The sequence below is a fragment of the Callithrix jacchus genome, chromosome 10 (genome assembly GCF_049354715.1).
Source record: "Callithrix jacchus isolate 240 chromosome 10, calJac240_pri, whole genome shotgun sequence".
NCBI lineage: Eukaryota > Metazoa > Chordata > Mammalia > Primates > Cebidae > Callithrix > Callithrix jacchus.
Genome location: NC_133511.1, coordinates 119,174,811 through 119,200,430, shown reverse-complemented (window position 1 = coordinate 119,200,430; position 25,620 = coordinate 119,174,811). Strand labels below are relative to the sequence as shown.

Here is a 25,620-nt window from a genome sequence, read left to right as displayed (position 1 = left end):
GACGAACATTGGAACCTAAGTCCACAGAAGGCAGACAGGAACCTGCAGCCTAAACCTAAACAGGTCGGTTGCAGCTAAACTGAAGTAATTCTCCATAGATTTAAACTAGACCCAGAGGCCCAGACCATCATGTTCAGAGTACAGTCCAAAATTACTCCGTGGGCCCCTGGTCTCCTCGCTATGGACTGTCCCCACCCACGAGATGCTCTGTGCAGGGACCTGGGGTCCCCAGAGCAGGAAAGGGCAACTTCCTAGGCTTCTCTGTCACCTCAGAGGAAGGGAGGTGACCAGTCCAAGGACACTAAGGCCTGCAGAGTTCTAATTGGTCTGGGTGGGGCACGGGTGGTAAGGTCACTGGAAGGTGTACTGTCGGTCACTCTGTCCAGCAAGAGGGGAACAGGCCTCCATGCAGGAGAAGCCACTTCAGGGCCAATGAGATCAGCTGCTGGGAAGCCCCTCCCACCTGCCAAGGCCCTCAGCTGGAGGCAGGAGCCCTCCTGGCTGTCACAGGTATCCCTATGTGGCTGCAGGGAACCCATCAGAAGGCTAGCAGGAACTAAAGGAATGAGGCGGCTGGGGCCTTGGCCACTGGCACAGGGAGCTGGGACTTCGGGTGAAGCATGTCCCTGCACTCCAAGGGTCCTTGCTCATGGCCAGCCTGACTCAGCTCAGTTCTGAGGTGTCTGAGAAGAGAACAGCTTCTGTGACTTATTTCTAGATGTGCTACCACTCACTGTCCTACTGCCACCCAGCACAGCAAGACCCGGCCTCCCACCTCGGTTCAGACTAACACCAGCCCTCCCCCATCACGGCACTGCCTTAAGGCTACTGCTCAGATCTGTGAACCAATAAATCTCAGTGGCTCTGGGGACCAGAGACAACCTGTCTGTTCTCTTCAAAGACCCACAGACCCTGAGGGGGCCTGGTGCTGGGGAGGAGGGCGGGAGGTGACTGTAGGGAACATGTCAAGCTGAAGCCCTGGAGAAAAGCCGCAGGCCACACTCCCTTGCTTCCTCCTAGGAGCAGTCAAGGGCAGAGAGGGCAGAGGAGGCTGAGGCCCAGAACTGCTGGGTGCCTCCAGCCAGTGCACCCCTCACGGCCCACCCTCTCCCTAAGGCTCTCCCGCTCACGATGTTAGTGCGTCTACGAGTGCTGTCAGCTACGCAGGAAAGTGGCTAAAGCGGGTAAGTGCTAGGTGGGGCTAGGTTACCGACAGGAAAAGGCTTTACTTACGACAAAGCTGCACTGTGGAGAGGAGACAAGGGAAAAGCCAAGAATTAGTGCCAGGCCGGGGCATCCTACAGTCAGGCCATGCGCCCAGCTGTGCCAGCCAGCCTGCATGGGGCCTGCCCCTCTTGCCAGTGGCACCCCCACCGCCTCTGTCACCCAACCCTCATCCCAATGAGGGCCCTTCACCTTAACCACCCCGATCCCCAGGGCTCACACTGAGCCGGCCGAGCCTCTAGGCTACAGTCGAGAGCCCGCAAGGTTGGGACAGTACCCCCAGAGGTCAAGGCAGTGGGTGACCACAGAGGTTTCAGCTGGCCCCTAACAGAGCCCGGCCACACTTGCCCCTGCCCCGGATCACGCTACTCCCAGTATCTCAGGGGACAGACTGGACCTTCGGCCACACTGCCCAGCTCCCACCAAGCCCAACCTGGCCACAGCCCCCTAACCTTGGGGTCCATGCGCAGGGGAGTGTTGCGCTTGATGAAGGACTTCATGACACTGCGGGGGGCTGAGGTCGGGGTCATGAGCATCTGGTTCCTCTGCACCGTGTGCAGAAAGGTCCGGAGGGGCCGCACCACCTACAGACGAGGACAAGGGTAAGGAGTGGGCTAGCGGGGCAGGGTACCGACGGGGGTCAGGGCACCAGGGCAGGGCAGGCGCCCAGCTCACCTTGCTGGCCGGGCAGGGTGAGGAGGGGGTCTTGCTCCTGGGGGGCTGCAGCTCCTCGTCCTCTAGGTGCTGGTCCTCGTCCAGCTCACTCACTGCCTGCTTGTAGCTGCGCTTCCTCCTGCCAAGGCACGGGTGATGGCATCACAGGGCAGCCCGCCACAGCCCAGCCACACTTCATCAAAGGTAATCCCGGTGGACAACAGTACGCCTAGGCCACAGGCCTCTAGACTTTCTGAAAGAGACTAGAGAGCCTAACCGACCCTCTGCTGCCCACTCAGAGAAAGGAAGGTGACCATTCCAAGGCCACACTAAGACGGGGTTAACCATCGGGTCGCCCTATTCCCAGGCTGGTGCTCATCCACAGCATGGAGCTGCCTCTTTGGTTAAGTCAGAGCACCAGACCGCACCCCAGCAGAGAGGCTACAAGCCCCTCGGTACACGTCTGCCTTCGCTGAGCAAGGACACAAGGCCATGTCCTCTGGGGCCCTCAGAACAGAGATGCCACAGGCCCCTTCCCTGATGCAAACCTGGCACTCTGCGGTGGCTCTCTGGGTCCATCTACTTGGTCCATCTTGGTCTCTGTGAAGATAGCAATTTCAGCAAGGCTACAGAAATGATGGCAGCAGCAGGGTGGGAATGGGGGTGTAGGGGGAAGGGGTCCCTGGGCAGCAGCCTTGGCAGTGGGGCAACGCTCCCTTCCTGGCAACTCCATGGTGGCCAAATGCAGACCTATCAGCTTTAACCCTCACTAGCCTTGAGGAATCTACAGATGCCAACGCCTGGCTACCCCCAACCCATGAACCCCTGCCCGCGAGTGCCTGGCTCTGTGGTAGGCAGGACAGGATGGTCCTGTTGAGACAGCAGCCCCAGCCATGCCCCACCCACCTCTGACACAAAGAACGGTGTGTGGACACCTTATAGAAGCGGGAGCTCCAAGCCCCTCGAACACCTTCTAAATCCCACCCCTCCTGGGCTGTGCAGCTAGTGTGGCCGTGACAGGAGCAGGGGGTGGCTCCTGCTGTGGGGTCCACATGTGGGATGTAGGATCAGTATGTTTTATTTCACTGATAGGAGAAAGTACCCCTTACTCCAAAAGTTCCTCCCAGCAGCCCTGGGGGCTGTGGGGCTGGCATGATCGTTGTCCCTGACCACGTCGTGAAGAAGAGAAGGCCATGTTCAAGATCTCACAGCTACAGTACTCTTCCCACCAGAGAGAAGCACCCTTGTCAGGGAGACGTGAGCAGGACCCTGGGACCCTCCCATGCCTACCGCTCTCCAGCCCTCTTTAGACAGGGATGGCCCTACAAAGGTCAGAAAGAAGCCAGCAGCAGAGGCAAAGGAGGAGGCCAGGGGGTGTTCCAGTCCCCAGCCCACAGCTCTTCTCGCTGACCCCTGGAGTCGAGTTCAAGGCCTTGGCCTGGCCATTCATAACCACACCCCAACGCAGGCCCTTCCCCTGCTTCCTGTCCCAACCAGCCACAGCTCCCCCATGCCGCACTCAGCCCAATGGTGGGAGGCGAAACCTCAAAGGAGCTCTGTGAACCCCCAGGTTTCATTTCTCTTTAGCCTTCTGGTCCAGAAAATGAGGCTTCCTTTCCCCAGAGAGAAGGTCAGGTAGAGGCCACCAAGGCCCGCTGTGGCTCCAGGCACTGCACATGGCAGGCAAGGCTGGAAGACTCACCTTGCTGCCCTGCAGAGGGTGTTTCCTGGTTGCTGGCTGCAAGCTTCTGGTTGGGTGTACCATTGGCAATCTTGGTGTCGTTGCGAGGCCACGAGTTATTCCCGTTGTTCTCAGGGACCTGTGGAAAGAACGAAGGCTTTAGGAGTCTCTACCTGGAACCCAAGGCCCAGGATGCTGCAGGGCAGAGCGGGAGCCCCAGAGGTGAGTCCTCCCTTCCCCAGGCAGCCGCCTTACCTCTGGCTCAGCTGCCACCACAGGCTCAGCCTCCTCGGGGGGCTCCTTCTGCTCAGGACTGAAAACAGAAGGGGGTCTCTGTGGGGACTGCCCAGCCAGTCCAAGCCCTCCTGCACAGGGAGTCCCTCCCCTGCTCCAGGGATGGGGGACCCAAGATGTCAACACAAGGTGCCCTGATCAGGACCATCAACCCACAGCCTCCTGCGGGATGGGAGGATGGCAGCTCCAGGCAATGGCTCTGTGGGCAGACGAGGAATGTCAGATTCAGAATGTGGCTTCCTCCCCCCACCATCCCCTCACAGGGCTGACTGAGGACGTGAGCTCCCTCCTCAGCTCCCCGTCTTGGGCCCAGGTGAGCTGTATCTCCTTTGTGGTCTGTTCTCCATTCACCATGGGGCCAGCAAGGCCAGCAGGTCCACCTAGTCATGCTGTTCCCTAGCCCAAGAACAAACCGTTGCTCTGCAGCAAGGAGGGAGGGGCTAGTTTTCATGATGGCAGGACATGGCCTCCAAGAAAACAAGTCTGTGTCCTGGCCGAAAGCAGCACTGGGTGTGATCCTGGAGTACCCCCATCCCACCCCACCCAGTTTGAATGTAGCTCTTCCTGGCAGCTCTACCTCACCCACAACCTCTGGAGCTCATGCCCCAGGGTCAGGTCTGGCCAGGGCAACCAGCACCGCTGACGGGCACTGTAGGAAGACCGGGCAGCCAACACCCACGTCACTCACTGACTGGTCTGACATGGGACAGGGGCAGCCCGAGGGCAGTCAGGGCTCAGCAGGGAAGACTTATCCCCAGGAATTGCTTCCAGCCCTAGTGCTCACCTTGGCTCCCTGTCCAGGGGTGCCCTGCCCACCTGCAAAACCCCGGAACTGAACTCACCCAACTTTCTGGGGCACCTCAACATTCAGGAGCCTCTCCAGGTAACTGTGACCTGAGGGGAAAAGAGACGCACAAACAGTCTCATCAGAAACCACATAGGTCCCACTCTAAGGGGTCCAGGGAACCAGGTTCGAGCAGGGGCCTGGCCACTGCTCCCATCACTAGCCACAGAGGCCCCACTGTGCCCAGGCCCCTCCCCTCAGCACTCGTCCCAGTGTCTCCATCAGAGCTGCTGGCTTCATGTCCCCTGCTGCTTCCCAGATGGGATTCCCCTGCCCATCTGAGAACACGGCTGGGCCCTTTCACCAGGCTGGGAATATCTGGAGAAGAGGAACAATGTCTGTTGCGGCTCCAGGCCCCCAACTCCCAGCATGGGGCCCAACACAAAGCGGCTTATTCTGTCAACAAATATGCATCAAGTGCCTATAGTGTACTGGGACCTGGGCCAGGCCCCAGGGACGCAATGGTGAGCAAAACAGAACCACTATCTGGTCTTGATAACAATCATCAAATAGTCCTATCAACAACGCTGACACAGGGAATAATGGAACAGAACAGAGGAATTTTTTCTTTTTTATGAGATGGAGTCTCGCTCTGTTGCTCGGGCTGGAGTACAGTGGAACGATCTTGGCTCACTGCAACCACCGCCTCCTGGGTTCAAGCGATTTCCAGCTAATTTTTATATTTTTAGTAGAGACGAGGTTTCACCATGTTGGCCAGGTTGGTTTTGAACTCCTGACCTCAAGTGACCTGCCCCCCTCGGCCTCTCAAAGGGCTGGGATTACAGGCGTGAACCACCATGCCTGGCCCAGAACAGAGAATGTTAAAAGCCTATGACAAGGGGACCTGAGCTGGCCTGGAGGATCCGCTGTGGAACAGGAGTTTATAGGCAAAGGAGGAGGACATCCAGGCCAGTGGTTCTCAGCTTGTATCCTCTGACCCCTGGACGTCCTTGAGACCCTTGGGGTATCCATGAGGTCATAGCTATTTTCATCTTGATGCTAACTTTCCCCTTTCACTGTGTTGACAATTGGCCTGATGGCACCAAAGCAATGAGGAAGAAGCTTCTGAAGCCTTAGCCCCCCGTCAAGGCCAGAGCATCAAACACTATCCTCGGACCACATATTCATGGGAAGAACAGAACTGGACGATGTCCTTGATGAAGATGTAAAAGGCACTAATTTTTTTCTGAGACAGAATCTCACTCTGTCGCTCAGGCTGAATGCAGCTGAGCAATCTCAGCTCACTGCAACCTCCACCTCCTGTGTTCAAGTAATTCTCCGACCTCAGTCTCCCAAGTAGCTGGAATTACAGGCACGTACCACCACAGCCAGCTAATTTTTTGTATTTTTAGTAGAGATGGGCTTTTGCTATGTTGGCCAGGCTGGTCTCGAACTCGTCCTCAAGTGATCCACCTGGTTCAGCCTCCCAAAGTGCTGAGATAATGTGTGAGCCACCGCGCCTGCAAAAGTACTGATTTTACTAAATCTAAATTCCAGTACACACTATTCTCCTCTTCTGTGTGCTGAAGGGGGAAGTGTGCAGAGAACCCGCTGCTGCAGACCCAACTCTCCGTGAAAAGTGCTTGTCTCTGAAGCTGCCAGCTGCAAGCCACTTCTTCACCGGGAACACTACTATTAATTAAAAGAACGACCGACAGACAATGCTTATTCAAACTTGGGTATCTGGAAGACATTTTCTTACAAGTCAATGAAGTGAATCCATCACAAAAATAAAACAACATGTGCTGACAAGAATTTAAAAACTGAGCCGAAAACATCCAAAAGTAGAATTTTGAAAAGCGGGTATCTACCACCAGCAGCATCACAGCACCCTAGTGCCTAAGGACTTTTCTGATGAGGTCAGAAACAGATGTGCTTTTTTATGATATTATACAATGAAGGGTGTCAATACTTGGAAGACGTGCATAACTTAGTGAAACAATATTTTCCAAATGATGAGTGTATGAGGTTGTGAAATCACACACAGCTAAAAGACCCATTCAACGTGCAGCTGGGCATGGTGACTCATGCCTGTAATCCCAGCACTTTGAGAGGCAGAGGAGGACGGATCATTTGAGGTCAGGAGTTTAAGACCAGCCTGGCCAATATGGTGAAACCCCATCTCCACTAAAAATACAAAAATGAGTCGGGTATTGGTGGGCACCTATAATCTCAGTTACTTGGGAGGCTGAGGCAGGAGAATTGCTTGAACTGGGAGGCAGAGGGTGCAGTGAGCTGAGATCGAGGCATTACACCCTCGCCTGGGCAACAGAGCAAGACTTCGTCTTAAAAAGAAAGAAACAGTGCATGGTAGATCCATGTGGCATCAACGATGTGGTTTCAGATTCCATATCACAACAAACCTCTAAGAACTATCACTTCTTGTACTGGTCTTAATAACAAAGAATATGCACAATTATCTGAAAAAGCTACTCAGATACTCACGTCTGCGTGAGACCAGATGTTCTTGACCTACTTTAACCCAAACCGCGCAGTGCAACAGATCTACACAGAACGTGGCTTCTTTAAAGCCACCCAATGAAGAGATCTGCAAAGTGTAGAATAATGCCAGTCTCCTCAGTACATTTTTGCTTTGGAAAAGTTATTTTTTCATAAAAAGTCTTAAAGTAAACAGGTGTTGGGCGTGGTATTTGCACTTTGTAATGTGAAAATGTTAAACAATATTTTTAAATCTTTAAAGTACTAAATATTTATATAAAAATATTAATTCATATTTAAAATACTTTCAAACTCCTGTTTCAATTTCTAATACAACAACTATCAGTAGATACGACCTCGTAATCAAAGCTTTTTTTTTTAAACAGGGTCTCGCTCTGTCACCCAGGCTGGAGTGCAGCGGCGCAATCTCAGCTCACTGAGCCTTGACCTCCCGGGTTCAAGCAATCCTCCCACCTCTGCCTCCTGAGTAGCTGGCACTACAAGCACAAGCTACCATACCTGGATAATTTTTTCCTTTTTTGTAGAGACAGGATTTGGCCATGTTACCCAGACTGTCAAAAGCTTTTTGAGGCTGAGGCTCAATCATTTTTAAAACAGGACGCCCAGGGCCCTCAGCACTCACCCTAGCATCCTCACCACAGCTGCTAGCTTCATGTCCCGGCTTCTTCCTAGCTGGGAGCATGCCTGTTCCCAGTGCCACTGGTCTAGAGAGGAAGAGGGCCATGGCCACGAGGCAGGAAAAAAGAGGCTCTTTTGGGGAACGGAGAGAAGGTATCTGAGCTGGCGCATCCTGAGCCACGGGAGTGCGGCCAGCAGTCAGGCTGGGAGGCAGCCAGCGGGAGGTTGGGATGAACAGGGTCTCAGGAAAAGAGGGAAGACAACAGGCCAGGCACAGGGAAGGGAAGCTGGGACCTTTCCTGGGTGTAGTAGCCAGGTTTGGGGAGGTGGCGGGAGCAGCTGCAGGGCCAGGCTGACAGTCACAGGTGGTGATCACCCCCATTTGAGGGGTCTATACCCAGAGGATACATCCCCCTCGTCTCCTCATGCCATCTGATCCCAGTTCACATGCTCCCTGGTGAGACGCCCACATGACTGCATGGCTATCCCACCAGCACAGGACTTCTCTGGAATGGTAAGTGCCACTTGCATGCCATTCAGGCCTCAGAGCTGGTAGGGAAGTGGCCTAAGTCCTGGCAGAGGGACAGAAGGGCTGTTCTCCAGCGCAGAGGTGGCTGGGAGCCCCAAGGAGGAGCCCTGAGGCAGCGGGCCTGTCCCTTCCCATCCACTCAGAACTGCTGCCCGACCGTCCCCTCTGGCAGGTGTGTGCCAGGCCAGGAAGCAGGGAATTCCTGCCTACACCCAGCCGTTCCATGCCCCAGGGCCCCACACTGGCTTCCAGAGGCCCCCATGCCCACCCAAACTGTTGGCTTTTTTCCTGTCTCACATCCCCATTCCTCTGCTTCAGGTGTTTCTTTCCCCTCCCAAATTTAATTCTTGGGAAATTAAATTTGTTAATTTCCCAAAAATTAATGAATTGCACTCAAATCCTTGTGATCAAGGGCTGCTCCTCAGGAAAACCCAAACCAAGACCTCACGTCTGAGCTGCCCAAGAGCCACTCCCCGCAGAGCCTGGTGTTGGGAAGAGCCTGGGGAAGCCTCCTCCCTGTCACCGCCCCACACCCTGACACCCTTGCAGCTCCATCGATAGGGGTCAGCCTTGTCACACCTAAACTGAGCGTCAGCCATTGGTCAGTTTTATTACCCTTTGGCTTAAGTAAGATGCACTGAGCATCCACTCTACCCAAGCACGAAGATGAGTTCTCTATTCACATTCAAAGCAAGTGTTATCACCACTTCACAGAGACAGAAACTGAGTTGGAGAAAAGGGGTGTGCCCAAGGTCACCCAGCGTCTGTGACTCCACATCCTAGATCCTGTGTCCTCTCTCTCCTCCTCCCACCTTAAGAAGAGAGATGATGCTGGGCTTGGAGTCAGACAGACCTGTGTCACATGCACCAGTCAAATCAAAAGCCCATTCATGGGCAGGGAAATGCTAGATGGAGAGGGAAGAGTGATAGACGGGCATGAGAGCTGCAGATCCGGGTGTCTGCTCCAAAGATCTCCAAACAGTCTCTGTAACCCTGCCTGGCCCTCCCTCTACAGGTCCAAGCTCACCTGCCCCCTTGGGCCCCTTCCCAGGATCAGATCCAGGCCTGATAAAATCTCCAAAACAGATCAGAACCATTTAGGTCCTGAGAATCCAGAAATAGACAGTGTGCCAGACTGCACATCTGCGCACACCCCAGACTGTGTCTCCCCAAACCCTGGAGCAGGCCCTTCCCCAGGCAGTGTGACTCAGGCCGAGAGAAAGCTGCCAAGGTGAGGTGCCCTCCCCTGCCTGACAGGCCCTGCCCTGCACAAAGCCTCCTCTGCAAGCACCTGCCTTTCTGGACAGAATGAAACATACAGTACTCAAGCCTCAGCTTCCCGATGTACAGACTCCATGGCCTCGTGAAGCCTCAGTTTCCTCCTCTGTAAAGTGAAAAAAATCCTAACAAGCAAACAGAGCTGCTGCAAGGACCAAATGAGATAACCTTTCCTTTTATAAATTTGAAAGTGCCAGGCAGATGCCAGCTACTATTTCATATGTGTTAAGATAAAACCTGGGCTGGGTACAGTGGCTCACGCCTGTAATCCTGGCACCTTGGGAGGCTGAGGCAGGTGGATCACTTGACGTCAGGAGTTCGAAACCTGCCTGGCCAACATGGTGAAAACCCATCTCTACTAAAAAAAACAAAAATTAGCCAGGCATAGTGGCAGGCGCTTGTAATCCCTGCTACTAGAGGCTGAGGCAGGAGAATTGCTTGAACCTGAGATGCAGAGGTTGCAGTGAGCGGAGATCGTGCCATTGTACTCCAGCCTGGGCAACAGAGCAAGACTCTATCTCAAAAAAAAAAAAAAGATAAATCCTGGCCTATCCTCGTCACCAATATGCTGCTTTGCCCATCTTCTGCCTGCATCCTGACGGCAGCCTCCTACCTGATATCCCTGCCTCCCTCCCTTCCCCATCATCAGGCCACTTCTTTTGCTTCAGTGGGGTCAAGCTCCTGTGTGACACATGAGCCCCAGACACCCATCACTTGCTGCTTTAGGCATCGGGTCCTTGTACCAGCTGTTCCCTCTGCCGGAACGCATATGCCTGTATTTTTCCCACTCAGCAAAAGCACAGCCATCCTTCAGAACCCTCCCAGCTCAGACCTCACCTCCTCATGCAGCCAGCCTGCCCCTCCTGACACCTGCTCCAGTGGGCAACGGCCCCCTAAGCTGAGATCTGAGAGAGCAGCTAACGTCACCAAGCTCTTCCTATAAGCCAGGAACCCTTCTAAACTCCTTGTATGGGGTAAGCAAAGAAAACCCCACAATGACTGTTTTAAGTGATGCTATTAGCCCCAGTTGACAGGCAAGGAATGGAGGCCCACGAAGTTGCCAGGACCTGCCCAAGGCTGCGAGCTGGGTGAATGGCTGAGCTGGCACTCAAAGGCGGGCCAGCTCCAGAGTCAGCTTGGTTCCCCCTCCTGCCTCCCATCAGATGCCCAGTCAGCCATTCTCCCAGAAGGAGCCTGCTGCCATGAGAATTCCCTCTTCCAGACCAAACACAGTGTTGTCAATGGGAGGTGCACAAAGCCGGTGAATTTCAGCAGCCTCTGCAGCACAGGCATGGGAGGAATGAGCTGGGCTGGGGGAAGAGGCCCAGGCTCCAGGCTCACCATGGCCACATGGTGGCCAACCTCCCTGAATCTCAGCTTCCTCACTTGTAAAGCAAGTACGCTGGGTCAGATCTGCACCGTCCAATGTGGCAGCCACTAGCTACATGTAATTATTTAAATCTAAATTAATTATATACAAGACAATTTAAAATTCAGTTTCTCAATCAGACTAGTCACATTTTAAGGACACGATTGCCGGATGAGGCCAGCTAGCGGCCACCACCCAGGACAGCCCAGATGTGGAACATCCACCTCACTGCAAAAAGTCCTCTGGACAGCTCCTCACTAGATGGTCCCTCAGAAACCCTCCATCTGAGCCTGACACCAAGGACCACCAGCCACACCCCACCATTGCCAAGCCCCCCAACTCACAGATGATGCGGCCAGAGGGAGCTGGCTCTTCGGCAGTCTTCTTGGCAAGCCTTCTGCTTGCCCTGCGGACAACGCTTTCCTGTTTGGCCACCGGAGAGTACTTTTGGGCTGAGACTTGGGGACTCGGGGAGGATGGGGCAATCAGGCTGCGCCGCACCGGCCGAGAGTTGGCGCCGGAGCCCGTGGGCGTGGAGAAGTTATCCGGCAGGATGGGAGCCAGCACCCGCTTCTGCCACTGAGAGTCTGGAGAGCCCGGCGAGTCCCGTGGGCCAGGGGAGACCTGTGCAATTCTGAGCTTGGACACAGACCGCCCTGTCCCAACCCCTTGACCCTTGGGGTCCTGGGGTGTAGCCATCAGGGAGCTCACTGCGACGGACTCCAGTATCCTGGCCTTTGACTTCTTGGGTGTTGATTCCTCATCTGAGGTCAGGATGCCCTGGGAGGCCGGAGCTGTGGCTGCAGCTGAAGCTGGAGTTGGAGACAGAGCACGAGGCAGAGGCTGGGCAGACATGAGCTGAGTGAGGTGCTGCTCAGCATTCTGGCGCTCGCTGTTGCCAATCTCCACCACGGGCACCAGCTGGCACTGGGTACCGCTATCCTCAGCCTTCTTGGTCAGCATCGTGGGAGACTCAGGGGTGGGCAAAGGTACAGCCACTGTCAAGGTGGCCGCGGCAGCTGCAGCTGCAGCACGGGTTACACGCCGTAGGACGGAGCCATTCTCCCCCACCACTGTGGCCAGCTTCTCCACACTGTCCTTGCTGCGGAGGCGACGGGAGCTCAGCTGGCTGCTCCGAGACTTTCTGCGGGATAACCTGGCAGAGGCAGCAGGGCAGAGGCTGACGGACAGAAGAACGGGGTGGCACCCCAGTCTCCCCAAGAGCCACCAGCTTGGATGATGATGAGAGAATCTGAAGGCAAGAGATCCGGGTTCCAGCCCAGACTCTGCGACCTCTAGCCATGAGGCCGTTCTTGTCTGAGCCTCAGTCTTGTAATTGTAAACTGAGGATCATGCCACAGTCCTCACAGAACTGGCTATGAAGATTATATTCATCCAAACCTCCGGCTGACTTAAGTCACACCACACCGAGCCCCCACTGAAAGCCTTACACACGCTCTCCCTTAATCCAAAGCACACCCCTGAGAGGTAGGGACCACTATCCCCATCTTAGGCATGAGGAATGGAGACTCAGAGAGGCAGAAATTCAATTCAAAGCCATACCATTCTGCTAAGGGCAGAGCTGAGGTTCACACACAGGCCTAACCCCTAGACCCACCCTCTTTCCCTAGCACTCTGCAGCCCCAGTCATTCCTGAGGGGGCCCAAAACAAGCATGACAATATGAGGGCGGGGACAAGCTGGGTGGGCCGCACCCCTGGTCCCTCTCACCTAACAGAAGGTTGGCTTCTCTTTCCCATCCTCCAGGGCCCAGATCAAACACCACCACTCCCAACACACAGCCACAGCTCTGGACTCCAGGGTCCTGGTCATGCTATAGTTCCCGATGGCATTCCAACCCCTCTCAGCATGGCCCACACAGTACCCGTGGCGGTACCCACCACCCCTCCTACAGGCTTCTACTTCCAAATCAACACCTTCAGAATGGAACTCTTCCCAGATGGCACCAAGCCTCCGCAGAGCCCAGTGCCCAGCCCACGCTCCCCCTGCCCTTCCTACCTTTTCCTGATGGGGTCCCTGTTTTCATCCTGAACATAAGAAATCCGTCTCTTCTTCCGTCGGTTCTTCTGAGAAGGTGTTTTGGGCATCAGCTCTGGCTCTTTGCTGAATTCTCTGTTTGGCACAAGGAAAGTATCACTCGAGGGTCCCTGGGAACCGCTGGTCACCTCTCCCACCCAGCCTGGCCCCTGCCCATTTCTGGCAGTGACAGGTCAAGCTGGGGTGAGCAGCACCAACAGAGCTGTCTAAGGCCATGTGCAAGTCACCTGTGGGCACTTAGGGCTTCCTCCCAGAGACACAGCAGGCAAGCAAGCTCCCAGGTACACGCCCAGAGCCCCGCACCCTGAGAGGCCCAGTCACCAACTATGGTGAACAGGCAAAGGACTTCGGCCTCTCCTGCTGCCTCTTCTCACGACACTAGATCAGGCCCCTAGCACACTGTACAGAGTATACAGCAGGGAGTCTTGAGAGGCCGTCTGTTTTGCGAGGCAGGCAGGCAAAAGGGACTATTGTATCCCAAGACCACAGCAGCCCAGACAGACCCTGGTGTCCCCAGCCCCTGACTGGGCCCCAGCCTTCACCTGGTGAACATGCGCATGGCCTCCTCCTGGATCTCCTCAAGCCACACCAAGTCCTTATTGTCCATGGTGCAGAGAAACTCCATGAGCTTCTGGTCACAGAGCTCCAGCAGGTGAATGGGCCCTGGGGCTGTCGTCCCCATGGTGGCTCTGTCTGCTGAAGGCAGCGACAAGAGGCACAAGTTAGGGGCTCAGGGTAGGGGTCTGGAGCTTTCTCCACGCTGTAATATCCACCCCACCCACGACAACCACAAACACCCAGTGCCCAAACCAGGGCCCCTCTCTGCTCACAGTCACTCCCCAGAGCTGCAGAATTCCAAACACTAATCCCACAGCCTCGTTTCTACGAAGAAGGTCCCTTCTACTTACACTCTTCAAATACCTCCCTGTCCCTACCCCACACAGCATGACGAATCCCAAAAGTCCATACTTCCCAGCCAATTCTGGTCCTCCTTACAAATTGATGGTCCTCCTTACAAATAGCCTTTTCTGGGCTTACGATGACAGGGCACTGCCATCTGCCTTCCTGGCCATCCCAGTGCCCCTCGCTCCCTGCCCAAACACAGTCCAGCTGTCGCGCTTTGATAGGCACTCCTCCTACTACTCACAGTTAAGTGAGGGATAAGACACAGCCACCCTGCACTACATGCATGCTGACTCCAGACATCAGGCCAAAGAACATCAAACCCAACTGCTTCTTTAAGAGGCTGTGGACAGAAGAGGTTCTGTGTTCCAAAGGAATGAGTGAGAAAGCAGGGATCCAGAGATATGCCTTCAAGGGGCCTCCCACACCCCTCTCCCTTGAGCTGAAATGCCCTCCAAATGGAGCATAAATAGAACATGAAGGGAACAGTAAGCAGTGTCTTGCTTTTAAGAAATTTTGCCAGCCAGGCACGGTGGCTCATGCCTGTAATTCCAGCACTTTGGGAGGCCAAGGTGGGCAGATCACGAGGTCAAGAGATTGAGACCATCCTGGCCAACACAGTGAAACCCCGCCTCTACTGAACATACAAAAATTAGCTGGCCGTGGTGGCTCATGCCTGTAGTCCCAACTACTTGGGAGGCTGAGGCAGGAGAATTGCTTGAAGCTGGGAGGCAGAGGTTGCAGTGAGCCGAGATCACGCCACTATACTCCAGCCTGGTGCCTGGCAAAAGAGTGAGACCCTGTTTCAAAAAAAGAAATCTTGCCTACCAGCACTGAGCAAGGGAAAACACAAAAACAGTTTTTTTCCCACTTTCTTATAAAACTTAGCAGCTCTGGTATCCACCTTAAAACGTGTTAACAGGCCAGGCGTGGTGGCTCACACCTGCAATACCAGCACTTTGGGAGTCCAGGGCAGGTGGATCACTTGAGGTCAGGAGTTCAGGCCCAGCCTGGCCAACATGGCAAAACCCTGTCTCTACTAAAATTACAAAAAAATTAGCCAGGCATGGTGGTGTGCACCTGTAATCCCAGCTACTTGGGAGGCTGAGGCAACAGAATCGCTTGAACCCAGGAAGCAGAGGTTGTAGTGAGCCAAGATCACACCTTTGCACTCCAGCCTGGACGTCACAGCAAGACTCTCTCAAAAAAACTCCATAACCATTACAAAAACCTCAAGCAAGGAAGATGTATAGTCAGCCCCCCATACCTGTAAGTCCCACGTCCATAGATGCAACCAACCACCGGTGGAAAATATTTGAAAAAAAGCTTCATCTGTACTGAACATGTATAGACCCTTTCCCCTTGTCATTATCCCCTAATAATATAGCGTAACAACGATTTGCATAGCTTTTACATCGTATTAGGTGTTATAAGTAATGTGGAGATACAAAGTATATAGGAGGATGTGTGCAGGTTACATGCAAAAACTATGTCATTTTATAACAGGGGCTTGAACAGCTGTGAATCTTGGTATCCAGAGGAGGTCCTAAAACCAATCCCCTGAAGGATACCAAGAGACAACCATTTTCCACTACATCACACAGGGGCTCAATAAATATCCCAATAGGTGAATGAGGGAAAGAACAAAGGCCAGGCCCAGGGGCTCACACCTATAATGCCAGCACTTTGGAAGCCTAGGCAGGCGGATCACGAGGTCAAGAGATCAAGGCCATCCTAGCCAATATGGTGAAACCCTGTCTCTACTAAAAATACAAAAATTAGCTGGGCATGGTGGCGTACACCTGTAGTCCCAGCTACTCGGGAGGCTGAGGCAGGAGAATTGCCTAAAACCAGGAGGCAGAGAGCCAAGATCACACCACTGCACTCCAGCCTGGGGAACAACAGCGAGACTCCGTCCCAAAAAAATAAAAAAATAAATAACAAATGAATGGGTGGTGCCATTAATGACAGACTACATGCCTCAAGTCATGGCAGTGACCCATCCTGGGTCAGTGTATCATCCTGATTTACCCCTTTAAAACCAAGAACCATGCACGGCTCAGCCTCCCGCTTTCAATGGAAGACCTTGGAAGGAAGAGATAAATTGCTGACCCCTTGATCCCTCATGGGGTGTAGCACCAGGTCAGGTTTCAGGGACTGATTCAGGGACACACTAGCCTTTGTTCCTCAACAAGTTCTGCCCTGTGTCTGGAATACTGTCTCCCATTATGCATGGCTCACTCCTCACGGCTTGGATCTCGGCTCCTCAGGGAAACCTGACCACCAACCTAAAGTAACCCCAGCCCTGATCCCATCCATTGATTGCAATTCTCTGCATAGTACTTGTGTGCTTATTTACCTGTTGCTTACTGCCTGTCTCTGCCTACTAAAAAATTGCTCTCTGAGGGCAAGCCCCTGTCTTGCTCATCATTGAATACCAAGAGCACAGCAGTACCTGGCAACAAGGAATACCTGTTGAATGAATTAATTCACCCATCAACTCCACACTTAGAAATAAACATCCTACAGGGCCAGGTATGGTGACTCACACCTGTAATCCTAGTACTTTGGGGAGGCTGAGGCAGGTGGACTGCCTTAGGTCAGGAGTTTTGAGACCAGCCTGGCCAACGTGGTGAAACCCTGTCTCTAATAAAAATACAAAAATTAGCTAGGTGTGTTGGCCCGCACCTGTAATTCCAGCTACTTAAGAGGCTGAGGCAGGAGAATCACTTGTACGGGGGCAGGGGGGAGGGCAGTGGTGTTACAGTGAGCTGAGATCGCAACATTGCACTCCAGCCTGGGCAACAAGAGCAAAACTGTCTCAAGAAAAAAAAAAAAAAAGAAGAAAAGAAAAAAACATCCTACAGGTTCTCACGCCCACCACACAAGAGGCACCAAATAAACTTAATCTGCACAGGTTAGAACTGGCCAACACATGTCTAAAGCCCCTGCTCCTAGATGCAAACGGCAGCAACAATCGGGTCAGGGCCAAATGGGCAGGATCGTACAGGCTTTGGGCTGAAACCTCAGCTCTGTGGCCAGCCAGTCATGGGCAAGGCCTTTTCGCTGATATCCCTCTTGCTTCCCCTAGTCCTTCTGCACCCAGACTACAGTCCTGGCAAAGTGCACCACCTCAGGCCAGGTGGAGAAAACTTTAAAGAAGCCAAAGGTTTGCAAAGAAAAGCAAAAACTGGCTAACTTTTAAAAAGTCATTTGTTCAAATGGGCAACGTGGATGAGAGCTTCTTTCACAAAGTCCATGAAAGCATTGAGACTTCTTTCAGTAGGGAAGTTTGCTTTTAAGCAGACCTAGCGCAGCCATTAAAAAAGGGTTACAGTACATTAAAACAGAGGTGACCCTGCAAAAGGAGTCAGTGTACCAAGAATCAGCCTCCTGGAAAAGCAGCAAAAACCTCTTCTTCAGCCCATGTAAGCACCTGCACACAAAGAGCATCCAACGCCCACCAAGGGAGACACTCTCCAGTCTTCCTCTCCAACACTTTTTCCACACCGTACACCAGACTAGAGGCCCCATCGCCCTCTATGACTCCTGGCCTTTTGAGGGTGCTGTAAATTGGGCGCCCACCACACCTCTAAGAAGAAAGCTCGTAACAGCTGCTCTCATTTACTGAGTCCTACTCCATGCCCGAGTCAGACATCATCTCATTTAATTCTCGCCACAACCTTGAGGATATGCATGGGCAGATGAGGAAACAGGCAAAAAGAAGTCAAAGTCAGCCGGTAAATCAAGAGCATAGGCTGGATTTAAACTGTGCCCTTAACCACTGGCTGGCTATTCCGCCTTCTAGATATCAACCTCTGAAAGCAGGCGTCCAGTCTTGGCTCTGGGCAGCCCCGCGAGCAACCCATGTTAGCTGAACGGGGCTGAACCGCTGAAAGCGAACATGCTTGCGGAGTGACAAGGGCGGCTCAGCCTCCGGAAATGGTCAGTTTAAAATGCTGCTCAGCTGGGGGCGGGGGCGTTGAGAGAGGGGTTTAACTGTACAGAAACGCCATCTGGCATCATTCCGCCAAACAACACAGTCGGTTTCGGGCTTCCTGCGCGTGCAAATCAACAATAATCCTCGCAGGCACAAACAAAGTGCTAGGCAGCTGGGAGCGGAGGGGATGGGGGCTATGCTCTAGGAAGTTGGGGGCCTAGGTGGAAGGGATGGGGAGCAACTCGGGCTCGAGAACCAAGGCAGGCGACCTCGCCACCTGCAAGAGGTGACCCTCATATGCCCAGGCAGCCAGGGGCGGGGATAGGGAGTTACGACCCTGGTCCGGAGTCGGCAGGGACGGAGGAAAGGACCGGGGGAAAAAATCGCGAACCACCCCCTCATCCCCACGCCCACGCCCACGCGCACTCACTCGACTAAGCCACGTCCCCTGAAAGCTGCTGCGATCCAAATCCGGTGGTCTCCCTAGCTTGAAGCCCCGCTTGCCCAGACCCGCTCGGCTCCGGGACTTCGGGGCTCACCGCACGGAAGGAGCAACTAGGAGGCGCAGCGCGGGCGAAATCTATGATTTTCAAAACTGAAAGCTCAGCCAATCCTCGGCAAGTTTGTCTGGGCGGTTGCAAAACTTTAAGCCAATCAACGAACATGAAGTACCAATCCGCCCTTCTATTGGCTCTATCGACTGGCAATCTGCGGGACTAAGAGGCGGAGAAAGGAAGCGGAAGACTTTAAGCTTCCTCAGCTTCCGGGAGCTCTTGCTGCAGCCGAGAGAGAAGGTAAACCCCGACCTAGGAGGAGCGGTCAGGCCGGGAACTACAAGTCCCGGCGTTCACTGCGAAGGCCACGAGGGCCTTCTTTTCTTCTCTAAGCACCGTGGCAGTCTTCTAATCGCTGCTGCTTTTTTTTTCCTCATAAAAGCATATACGTATATACTTGCATTGCTGAAAGAGCAGCTTTTTAATGTAACAAGTGATCTAGGTTAAGAAGTCCTAGGTTTCTCTTCCTATGAGAAAAACGTTCATAAAAATAGAAACCAAACAGCATCACAGAGGGAATAAAATTTCATTGTACGGAACCATATAGAAATTAAGGCTATCTTGGTATATAAACAATTTCGAAATTATGATGGAATAGTTCCACCAAATCATTTACATATAAGAATTCATGCCATCTGTTAAAGAATCAGTAGTGGGGCTCAATTCAAACAATATAATGCATCCTTACATTCGATTTACTACACTTAGTGGCTGTAAGGAGTGTAACTATAACCTCGCTTCCTGAAATGCCACGAGTAATGTTAAAAATCCAAACCCGTCAGAGGGTAGGGTATTATAGTATTTGGCTCATGAATCGAAAAGCCTAATCGGTTATTTTAATTTAATCTTTCTAACTAGAACAAGATCCAAACATGGGAAGTTTTCTTTTTTTTTTTTTTTTTTTTGGCTACCATTTGCCAACTCACTGAGCAAAACATGGGAAGTTTTCTTATTTCTCTTTGCTTTTGTAGTTTTAATGCCCCTTTGGTTTTCTGAGCAAGCTGAATACATCTGATAAATACTACCATTGGACAAAGAATCTAAACATTGAGATTTTTACTAAATCAAGGTTTCGAGTTGGCACAATGTTATAGTTCATTTTTCCAATGTCATGGGGGAAGAAAAGACAACCTAGTATGTCCTATAAGAATCTCTGCTCTTTTGAGAAGTAAAAACAAAACACCTTGTGAATTGCAACGGAGTACGTGTTTATCTAGGGCCTTCTGTCATCTCTTAGGTGACAGAATCCTTGGTCACCTACCCTGCTACTGGATGTTTCTTTACTTTCTTTCTTTCTTTATTATTATTACTTTTTAACTAGAGATGGGGTTTCACCATCTTGGCCAGGCTGGTCTCGAACTCCTGATCTTAAGTGATCTGCCCACCTCAGCCTCCCAAAGTGCTGGGATTACAGGCATGAGCCACTGTGCCAGTCTGGACGTTACTTGAGAGCAGTGATTCTCATCCAGTGGCAATTTTGCCCTGCCCCTGTCCCCCAAATTTGGCACTGTGTGAATTTATTTGGATTTGGGAGAAGGGGCTAGTGGTATTCAGTGGGTAAAGGCCAGCAATGCTGCTAAACACCATCTAGTGCATAGGACAGTCCCCACAGCAAGTAATTACCTGGCCCAGATACCAGAATCCCTGCTGTTGCGAAACTGCTTTAGACAAAGTCACTTTACTCTGTGAGTCAAGGTTGCCATTACCTGTGAAATAAGGCAGTTAAATCTTGAAGAGATTTGTACATCCACAATCAGCTAACAGCAGATAGTTTGCCCTGTTCCTAGGTCATCTGCAGCATTTTTCCTCTCCCCTTCTTCCCTCTCTTTATCAATTCTGTTTTTGCCTTTGTTATTTTATTTAATTTACCAACTGACTCCATCATGTATGAATAAATAATTTGTGACCAAATTAACTAAATATTTCTGAATTATTATTTGAAGAATGTAAATAATTGGAAATCAGCTGAATCATAAAAGGATATGTTACCCAACCGTTAATCATTTGCTCTATTAATTCTGACATGAATATCTCAAATTGTTTATTTGATTGTTACTGCAGAGAGTTTTCTACCCTGTGCAATGCACTTTAGTAAGTTTCCAAGGGGATTAAGGTCCATCTTCCTCAAGAGAGAGAAAGGAAAACTAGCTGATGGCAGGTACATTCTCAAGCAGATAAAAGAAGTGCAAGCTGGGCACAGTGGCTCACACCTGTAATCCCAGCATTTTGGGAGGCCAAGCCGGGCAGATCACTCAAGGTCAGGAGTTCAAGACCAGCCTAGCCAACACAGTGAAACCTCATCTCTACTGAAAATACAACAACAAAGAATTAGCCGGGTATGGTGGCACGCGCCTATAATCCCAGCTACTTGGGAGGCAGGAGAATTGGTTGTACCTGGGAGGTGATAGTTGCCGTGAGCTGAGATCGCATCATTGTATTCCAGCCTGGGCAACAAGAGTGAAACTCTGTCTCAAAAAAAAAAAAAAAAAAAAAGAAAAGAAAAAAAGTGCATACAGGACACATCTAAGAGAATGTAAAATGGACTCCCTTAAAACTCTCCTTTTATATTCCCCAAAGTCTCCTTTTTACCCCCAGTGGGGGAGGTATTTCCTGATGTGCAGACCAGTGGACTGGATGTGGCATCCTCCCTGCACTGAAGAACTCTAGAGTAAAAACTGCAAAGGTTCACCACTCCATCTCAAAAAAGAAAAACAAATAAACAAACAAAACCCTGTGTACAATATATAGCAGCATTGCACTCCCACTTTCGGTTAGTAAGTTGAGCTCAGACTGTATTTAAGAGGTGACTGGGTCATCAGGGGGCTTTAGCCCTGTGAATGGATTAATCCATTCATATATTCATGGATCAATGGGTTAGTGAATGAATGAGTTGCCATGGGAGTAGGATTGGTGTTTTTTTTTTTTTTTTTTTTTGAGACGGAGTTTTGGTCTTGTTACCCAGGATGGAGGGCAATGGTGCAATCTCAACTCACCGCAACCTCCGCCTCCTGGGTTCAGGCAATTCTCCTTCCTCAGCCTCCTGAGTAGCTGGGATTACAGGCATGCGCCACCATGCCCAGCTAATTTTTTGTATTTTTAGTAGAGACGGGGTTTCACCATGTTGACCAGGATGGTCTCGATCTCTTGACCTCGTGATTCACCCGCCTCGGCCTCCCAAAGTGCTGGGATTACAGGCTTGAGCCACCGCGCCTGGCCCAGGATTGGTGTTTTATAAGCGAAAGAGACTTGAGCTATTGTGCTAACCCCCTTGCCATATGATACCCTGTGCCACCTTGGGACTCTGCAGATAGTCCCCACCAGCAAGAAGGCCTCACCAGATGCAGGCCCTTGACCTTGGACTCCTCAGTCTCTATAACAGCAAGAAATAAATTCCTTTTCTTTATAAATTACCCTCTTTCAGGTATTCTGTCTTGAGCAACAGAAAAGAGGCTAAGACACTAACGCATTTATTTTCCTAGTTTAGATTTAAACCAGGGGCCAACAAATTAGAGCTCTTAGGTCAAATCTGGCCTACCATGTTTTTGTATAGCCCAGAGGCGAGAATGGTTTTCACATTTTTCAATGGTTGAAAAAAAAAATCAAAACAAGAATATTTTGTGATGGATGAAAACTCTAAGCATCCATAAATAAAGTTTTATTGGAACACAGCCAATATTAACAATGCTGTACTATCTATGGTGGCTTTTGAGTAGGTGCAGTAAATACCATTTCTGGTACTCATCATTTAGAACTGCTGCTTGGTGCACTACAAATTGCAGTGGCACAGCCATAATTCAACAGCATTTCAAGTGCCACATATATTTCCATACCATGGGGTTTTTTTTGTTGTTTATTTTTATTTTTTTCCAAGACAGAGTCTTGCTCTGTCACCCAGGCTGGCATGCAGTGGCACGATCTAGGTTCACTGCAACCTCTGCTTCCTGGGTTCAAGCAATTCTCCTGCCTCAGCCTCCCAATTATAGGCACTCTCCACCACGCCCAGCTAATTTTTGTATTTTTAGTAGAGATGGTGTTTCATCATGTTAGGCAGGCTGATCTCGAACTCCTGACCTCGTAATCCACCCACCTCAGCCTCCCAAAGTGCTGGGATTACAGGCATGAGCCACTGTGCCCAGCCCTACCGCAGTACTTTTAAACTGCTAGTGCAAACCCATCAGCCCAAACAAAACAAAGGTGGATTTAGAATGTTGTGCTATTAGGAATCGGTGGAGTGTGGGTTATTTTACCTAATTAGATGGCTAAGCAGTGCATTTAGGAGGCAATGACGGTAAATAGCAGCATTACCAGACTAAGCATGTATCATAACATTCCCAAATCACAGGAAAGCAATGTTAAAAAACTCATACAATTTAAAACATTTTCTCTTCTCACAGCAATTTCTTCACAGAAATAAAAAATGAAAATCTGACTACAACCGACGTCAGTCTTCTAGTGCCTTACTTGTCAACCAAGCAAGGAAAACTGTTTACTGCGGCCGATTTAATGAAATTGTGTTTTATGGAAGCAGCCAAGGTAATGTGTCCAGAGAAAATAAACTCTTAGCCTAAGCCAGTTCAAGATGGCTCACACCTGTCATTCCAGCACTTTGGAAGGTCAAGGCGGGAGGATCACCTAAAGTCAGGAGTTTGAGACCAGCCTGGGCAACAAAGTGAGACCCCCATCTCTACAAAAAATAAAACTGATCATGGTAAAGTTAGCTGAGCATGGAAGCATACATCTATAGTCCCAGCAACATGAGAGGCTTAGACGGGAGGATCATTTGAGCCCAGGAGTTGGAGGTTGTAGTCAGCTATGATCACGCCACTGCACTCCAGCCTTGGTGACAAAGCAAGAAGTTGCCTCTAAAAAAAATTAAACTATTAGCCTTTCAGTGAGAACAGCTGCTCAGAGAGCTGAGGACATTGGGAGCAATATCGATAGTTGTGGTGGGTCAAAGAAAAGCCTTCAAAAATATATATTCATGTCAGATTAATTCACTTCAAATCCCTGGAAACTGTGAATGTGACCTTATTTTAAAAAAAGGACCTCTGCAGATGTAATTAAGTTAAGGATCATGAGACGAGATAATCCTGGATAACTTCAGTAAGTCCTAAATCCAATGACAAGAGACATAGAGAAGAAGAGAAGATGATATGAAAATGGAGGCAAAAATTGGAATGATGTGGCCACAAGCCAAGGAAACCAGAAACCACCAGAAGCTGAAAGAAGCAAAGAAGAATTCTGCCTCCCAGCCTCTAAAGAGAGTGTGACCCTACCAACACCATAATTCAGACTCCTGGCCTCTAGAAGAATGTTGTTTCAAACCACCAAGTTTGTGGCAATTTGTTGCAGCAGCCCTGGGAAACTAACACAGTAATTAATTTTTTAAAAAGTCAAGGGACTTTAGGTAGTTTTTCTTGGCTCTTCATGAATTGACAGGTGTTACTGATACTTCTCAGTTGTTGTTTACTTGAGGAGTCAGTGCGGGGCTGACATGACTGCAGAGTTAGCCTCTATGACCAGACTGCATGGAATAACTATAGGAGAGAATATTTTCATAAAAGTTGAAATTCAGTACAACCTGAAGTGGAATCTACTAGGATGTGTTACAATTGATGGTGGTAAAAATGTATAGAATAGATAAAAATTTACAAAGCTTGTGAGAGTGTAAAGTGTTAAAACCTATGACTGTTCATCATATTGTATATCAGCAGATACTTTCCTGAAAAGTCAAGCTGCTTTACATGTTTCTCATGATGTCAAAAGTCAAAACAAGAATAAAAATCTCCATTCCCACACAAATTCACAGCAGATATATTTTTCAAACTTAAGCCACAGTTCCAGTCAACTGTGAAACTGAGGAGCTTCTGATGCAGGGCAGGCTTAGCCTGGGAGAGTTCTTGGCTTTGCCCAGGAAACAAGTCAAGGGCCAGCCAGAGGTTTTACTGAAGCGGCAGTGCACAGAGCTGGGCTACCCCATAAGCAGTGCAACCAGAGTAATAGCTCAGAGACAGTTACGCAGTCATACTTACAACCACTTTTATTTACAGGCAAATTAAGGGGCAGATTATGCAGAAATTCCTAGAAACAAGGTGATAACTTCCCAGTTGTCTCGCTGCCACGGAAAAGGGTGGGAACTTTGGGGTGTTGCCATGGCAATAGTCATCTGGCATAGCTCACTCGTAAGCATGTCTTATTATTTTTAACTTCATGGGTACATGTGCAGGATGTGCATGTTTGTTACGTAGGTAAGTGTATGTCATGGGATTTTGTTGTTAATATGGTTTAGCCCTGTGTCCCCACCCAAATCTCATCTTGAATTGTAAGATCCCTGTATTGAGGGAGGGACCTCTAATCCCCATATGTCGAGGGAGGGAGGTGATTGGATCATGGGGACGGTTTCTCCCATGCTGTTCTCATGATACTGAGTGAGTTCTCACCTGATCTAATGGTTGTATAAGTGTTTGGAAGTTCCTTCTTTGCTCTTCTCTATTCTGCTGCCTCGCAAAGGTGTTTGTTTCTCCTTCCCTTTCTGCCATGATTGTAAGTTTCTTAAGGCCTCCCCAGCCACATGGAACTGTAAGTCAATTAAAGCTCTTTCCCTTATAAATTACCCAGTCTTGGGTATTCCTTTATAGCAGGGTGAGAACAGACTAATACGGTTGTACAGACTATTTCATCACCCAAGAATTAAGCCTAGTATCCATTAGACATTTTTCCTGACCCTTTCCCACCTTCCATTCTCTGTCCTCTTGTAGGCCCCAGTGTGAGTTTTTCCCCTCCATGTGTCCATGTGTTCTCATCATTTAGCTCCCACTTATAAGTGAGAATATGCAGTATTTGGCTGTCTGTTCCTGCGTTAGTTTGTCAAGGATAATGGCCTCCAGCTCCACCCATGTCCCTGCAAAGGACATGATCGTGTTCCTTTTTATGGCTGCACAGTATTCCATGGTGTATACATACCACATTTTCTTTAGTCTATTGTTGATGAGCATTTAGGTTGATTCCATGTCTGCTGTTGTGAAAAGTGCTGCAATGAACATACATGTGCCTGTGTCTTTATAACAGAATGATTTATATTCCTTTGGGTATATACCCAGTAATGGGATTGCTGGGTTAAATGGTATTTCTGTCTCTAGGTCTTTGAGGAATTTCCACACCCACGCTGTCTTTCACAATGGTTGAACTAATTTACACTCCCACCAACAGTGTAAA

General features: G+C 50.5%; 1 protein-coding gene across 19 annotated transcripts in view; it reads right to left on the bottom strand.

Moving 5' to 3' along the window:
• The window catches only part of INCENP (inner centromere protein), a 30,539-nt gene extending 12,131 nt beyond the window's left edge, over window positions 1-18,408 (bottom strand). For 2 of the 19 annotated variants that reach the window (XM_035262953.3, XM_078341201.1), the window contains exons 1-11: window positions 18,282-18,408; window positions 13,551-13,704; window positions 12,970-13,083; window positions 11,296-12,203; window positions 4,696-4,747; window positions 3,815-3,872; window positions 3,581-3,698; window positions 2,427-2,478; window positions 1,900-2,017; window positions 1,677-1,808; window positions 1,234-1,245 (exon numbers count right to left, since the gene is read on the bottom strand). In XM_035262953.3, coding sequence (XP_035118844.3) covers window positions 1,234-1,245; window positions 1,677-1,808; window positions 1,900-2,017; window positions 2,427-2,478; window positions 3,581-3,698; window positions 3,815-3,872; window positions 4,696-4,747; window positions 11,296-12,203; window positions 12,970-13,083; window positions 13,551-13,690 — 1,704 coding nt within the window. In that variant the 5' untranslated portion in view covers window positions 13,691-13,704; window positions 18,282-18,408. Of the gene's footprint in view, window positions 1-1,233; window positions 1,246-1,676; window positions 1,809-1,899; window positions 2,018-2,426; window positions 2,479-3,580; window positions 3,699-3,814; window positions 3,873-4,695; window positions 4,748-11,295; window positions 12,204-12,969; window positions 13,084-13,550; window positions 13,705-14,155; window positions 14,290-17,727; window positions 17,903-18,281 lie in introns of those variants that run through there. The other 17 variants (XM_035262960.3, XM_035262962.3, XM_078341200.1 and 14 more) reach the window with 13 other exon arrangements.
• Window positions 18,409-25,620: the final 7,212 nt, after the last annotated feature.